Consider the following 4,553-nt stretch of genomic DNA (forward strand, 5'->3'; position numbering starts at 1 on the left):
GGGCGGGGTGGTGAGGGGCGTGGCCAGTCCTGAGGGTCAGCCTCGGGGATGCCAAGCTCAGGTGTAGGTAACGGGCGGGGCTGACTTGGAGGGACGTGATCTATAGGAGGAACAGAGTGTGCCAGGGAATCAACTAGAAGCAGGGTCTGAGGTGACCAGGCTATGGGAAGAGTTGAGAGGCTGCGGGAGCGGTGAATCGGGAGGGGGTGGGATCCGAGGAAGAGGCGAGGCCAGCCAGGGAGGGGCGAGGACTGGGTGGGTGCCAGAGGGGGCATGCCTGAGATGGCAAGATCTGAGTGAGGGGTGGGCTCTGGAATCAGCGACGGGGTGTCAAGTGAAAAGGAATGGGGCTCAGAAAAGGGTGAAGACTAGAGAGTAAGCAGGAGCCAGAAAGTCAGACACGGTGACCAGGAAAAAGGAGTATTAAGTACTGAGGGATAGGGAGGGGCCCGGCTAGCTGAGCATGAGGTCTAGAGGTCAACGTAGAAGGACGGAACCATCTGGTGGAAGGATGAGTATGAGAAAGGGAGGCGTCCTTAGTGAGTGAGCGAGAGAGGGGTAGCCTTGCAGCTAGGAAGTGCGGGAAGGCCAGTCAAGGAAGAGGTGAGTCAAGGAAGGGGCGGGGCTAGCCAGGGAGAAGAGGCCCTCAGCTCGGTACTAAAGGAGGATTTGGACAGGGGAGGTACCCAACTGGAAGGCGTGGAAAGCAAAAATTCAAAGAGTGGGCCTGGAAAGATGAAGGCCTCCCGCTTAGAGGCAGGCTCAGCCATTGAGAGGTCAAAGCCAGGAGCCTGCAGGGGAGGCAGGGTCAGAGGCTGGAGCTGGCTGTGGCATGGAGAGAGGCCTGCCTCCCGAGGGCACAAGAGGGGTCAGCTGGAGTGGACTTCTGGTAGGGAAGGGCAGGATTTGAACAAGCCTGGTGTGCGGACTAAGAACCAGGTCAGCTTAAAGGAGGCGTCTGAGAAGAGGCGGGGCCTATTCAGGGGTGGAGCCAGTGTAACAGAGAAGTGGGTATCGCCTGAGGATGGGGCCACCTGAGTGGGTGGAGCCTAAGTCTCCACCAATTCCCTGCTGTGAGGGCCCTGCGGCTTTGTGACTAGATCTCTATTGCATGCCGGGACTCGTAGTTTTCTTCTGTCTCGAGCACTCTGGGAAAGACCTCTGTCCAACTTTGTTCTTCTCTTTGGCATGGGGTTGTCCAGAGATCTGTAGGCAGATCACCTGCGAGGTGAACTTACTACTTCCTGGCTGACGCCTTCTTGGGATACGGAGAGATGTTGTCCCTCCTGCCTCCATGGCGTCTGAGAAGTGTGTGCCCCTCCATTTCATTGTCTGGTGGGCACTGTGGCCCCTTCAGTGCACACCCGTTGCCTTCTGGGAAATGTAGTCTTTTTAGTGTCTTAGAGTGGTCCTCACAGCTCTATCTGTGCCCCCATTGAATGCTGGGAACGTTGTCCCCTGAGTACACATTCAGCTGCCAAGGATGAGGGCCTCACAGGGTCTCATAGCATTCTGGGAAGCCTCATACCTTCAGGACAAGTGCCCTAACCCTCGCACATTTAACCACAGGCATATGCCTAGGGAGAAAGTCCACTTGCTCGTCTCATTGCATTACTGGAAGATTTATTGAGGACTGATTCTGTGCCAGGGCTGTTTCAGGTTCTGGGGAATACAGTTAGGGAAGGTTAAAAAAAAAAAAAGACACGGTCTCTGCTCTTACGAAGCTTGCATTTCTAATGAGGAGACAGACAAAACAAATAACAGATAGTGAAATCTGTCCTGGAGGAGAGGTAATGACCAAGGCCGCCGTGGTTTCAGTAGATGGTGGTCAGGGGAGGCTTCCCTGAGGAGGTAAAACTGAGCTGGACCTGAGGCCGGAGGAGGGGAAGGAGCTGGAGGGTGTTCCTGAGAAAGGTGACAGTGAAGGGCAAAGCCCTTGAGTCTAGAAGGAACCTGAGGTGTTTGAGGAAGAGCAAAGAGGTGGGGCTGGCAGGACATGAGGTCAAAGAGGCCACAGGGACCAGGTCATGTGGGGCCTTATGGGCCACAGCGAGGACTTTGGCTTTGACTCTGACACAGAATTTTTGGAAGGTTTTCAACCAAGAAGGGAGGCGATCCAACTAATATTTTGAAAAGATCACTCTGGCTGTTGTCTGGAAAATGAAAGGTTCGAGAAAGGAAGCAGAGATGGGTTATGAAGCTGTTGTCGTCTAGGCAAGAAAGGGGAAGCGATGAGGGTCATGATGGGGCCATAGTGAAGAATGAACAGCTGGGGTCATATTTTGAACAGAGAACTGAGAAGACTTGGAGATGGCCTGGATGTGGGCCCAAGGTCTGTCCAACAGGATTTTCTGCTGAAATGATGAAAGTGGTCTTCATCTACTCTGTCAAATATGATAGCCACTAGCCATGTGAGCTGTTGAGCACTTGATGTGTGGTTAGTATAACCAAGGAACTAAATTTTATTTAACTTTGATTTAATTTGAATAGTCATGGGTGGCTAGCAGCTACCATACTGGAGACCACAGGAGACAATATTTAAACCCATGGGTTTGGATGAGATCACCAGGAAGAGAGAACAGAGAAGGAAAGAGGAGATGAGGGCACTCCTATGTTTAGAATTCTGACAGAGGAAGAGAGTCTAGCAAAGGAAACAGAGAAGGAGGGGACAGGAACGTAGGAATAAAAGCAGAGAAGGGCAAGCCTACTCAGCAAAGCTGAGTTGGGAGAGACTACCTTCAGCACTTTCATGGCCTGTTGGGAGATGTAGTCCCTCTCAGTGGATGCTGGGAACTGTAGTTCTTTCCCGGGTTGCTGCCTGTGTTCACTAGGGTTATGTTAGCTGCTGTAACAGATAAACCCCCACTTTTCAGTGGCTTAACTCAATAGAAGGTTGTTCCTCACTCATATAAAATCCAAACAGGTGTTCCTGATTGGAGTTGGCTCTCCTCCAAGCTCTGACTCAGGGACTCAGTTTCCTCCATGCTGTGCCTTTGTAATCCCCTAGATTCCTCCTCGGGGGCCTCTGCATCTGCCCTATGACAGGGAAGAGTAAGGTGCTTGGGCGGAAAGGTTTTTATGGATGAGCCTAGAACTCAGTCCTGAGGCTAAACCTAACCCAGGTCTAGCTCTGTGCCCCAAGCAAGGAAATGAGATGAGTTTGGCAAACAGCTAGATGTTGAGAGCTGTGATGCCCTTATCCATTGTTGGGAGATGAGGTCCCCTCTGGATCCCTGGGAGCTGTGAGCCCCTCGCTGGCTGCTGAAGGTCAGCAGCTGGGAGCTGAGATCTCCACATGGGGGAGGCCTGACATCCTTCTCCTCCCCTGCAGGAGAAAGGTTCCACTTTTCTTCAGCTGGGCTCGTCCACAGAGCAGCAGCTTCAGGTCATCTTCGAGGTGCTGGAGGAATACGACTGGACATCCTTTGTAGCCGTGACCACGCGTGCCCCCGGCCACCGGGCCTTCCTGTCCTACATCGAGGTGCTCACTGATGGCAGCCTGGTGGGCTGGGAGCACCGCGGGGCGTTGACACTGGACCCTGGGGCTGGCGAGGCCGTGCTGAGCGCCCAACTCCGCAGTGTCAGCGCCCAGATCCGCCTGCTCTTCTGTGCCCGTGAGGAGGCCGAGCCTGTGTTCCGGGCAGCTGAGGAGGCTGGCCTCACGGGGCCTGGCTACGTCTGGTTTATGGTGGGGCCCCAGCTGGCTGGAGGCGGGGGCTCAGGCGCTCCCGGGGAGCCGCCTCTTCTGCCAGGAGGCGCCCCACTGCCTGCTGGGCTGTTTGCAGTGCGCTCGGCAGGCTGGAGGGATGACCTGGCCCGGCGTGTGGCAGCTGGTGTGGCCGTTGTGGCCAGAGGTGCCCAGGCCCTGCTGCGTGACTATGGCTTCCTGCCTGAACTTGGCCATGACTGTCGCGCCCAGAACCGCACCCATCGAGGGGAGAGTCTACACAGGTGAGCAGGGCTGGGCTGGGAGGGCCGTGAGAGGACTCCTGAACTAGATCACCTGGGGTGCTCAGTGACCTCAAATGGGTCACCTTGCCTCTCAGAACTTCAGTCTCCTTTTCTGTAAAATAAGTGAAATTGGCTCTTCTTTCTGGGATTAAATCAAGTGATTTGGAAAAAAAAAACCCTGAGATACCGGGAGAGGATTACTGTATTTCACGATTTTAGCATGTGCGTTTTTGCAGTTGTAATGTCTTTGAAATCAAGACATGTCTTACAATCATCACTTATCATGATTTCATGGGCAGTGCTTTTTTTTCCCCCTTCATGGTTGTAAAAATAGCAATACATCTAGTCGATAGCATCTTAGATTCGGTGAAATACCTAGTTGGGGGGGCTTCCCTGGTGGCTCAGTCGGTAAAGAATCCACCTGCAATGCAGGAGATGCAGGCTCGATCCCTGGGTCGGGAAGGTCCCCTGGAGTAGGAAATGGCAAACACTCCAATATTCTTGCCTGGGAAATCCCATGGACAGAGGAGCCTGGCAAGGGTCCTAAAGGGGTCCCAAAGAGTCAGATGTGACTTAGTGACTAAACCACCACCACCACCCTA

General features: G+C 53.7%; 1 protein-coding gene across 1 annotated transcript in view; it reads left to right on the plus strand.

Annotated features, from left to right (window-relative positions):
* Positions 1-4,553, plus strand: part of GRIN2D (glutamate receptor, ionotropic, N-methyl D-aspartate 2D) — a 32,443-nt gene that overhangs the window by 522 nt on the left and 27,368 nt on the right. Inside the window, 2 exon segments of the mRNA XM_010849694.1 lie at positions 1,742-1,790; positions 3,332-3,951. Of these exon segments, the coding sequence (XP_010847996.1) occupies positions 1,742-1,790; positions 3,332-3,951 (669 nt within the window).

Source organism: Bison bison, unplaced genomic scaffold, assembly GCF_000754665.1.
Source record: "Bison bison bison isolate TAMUID 2011002044 unplaced genomic scaffold, Bison_UMD1.0 scf7180017864285, whole genome shotgun sequence".
Lineage (NCBI taxonomy): Eukaryota > Metazoa > Chordata > Mammalia > Artiodactyla > Bovidae > Bison > Bison bison.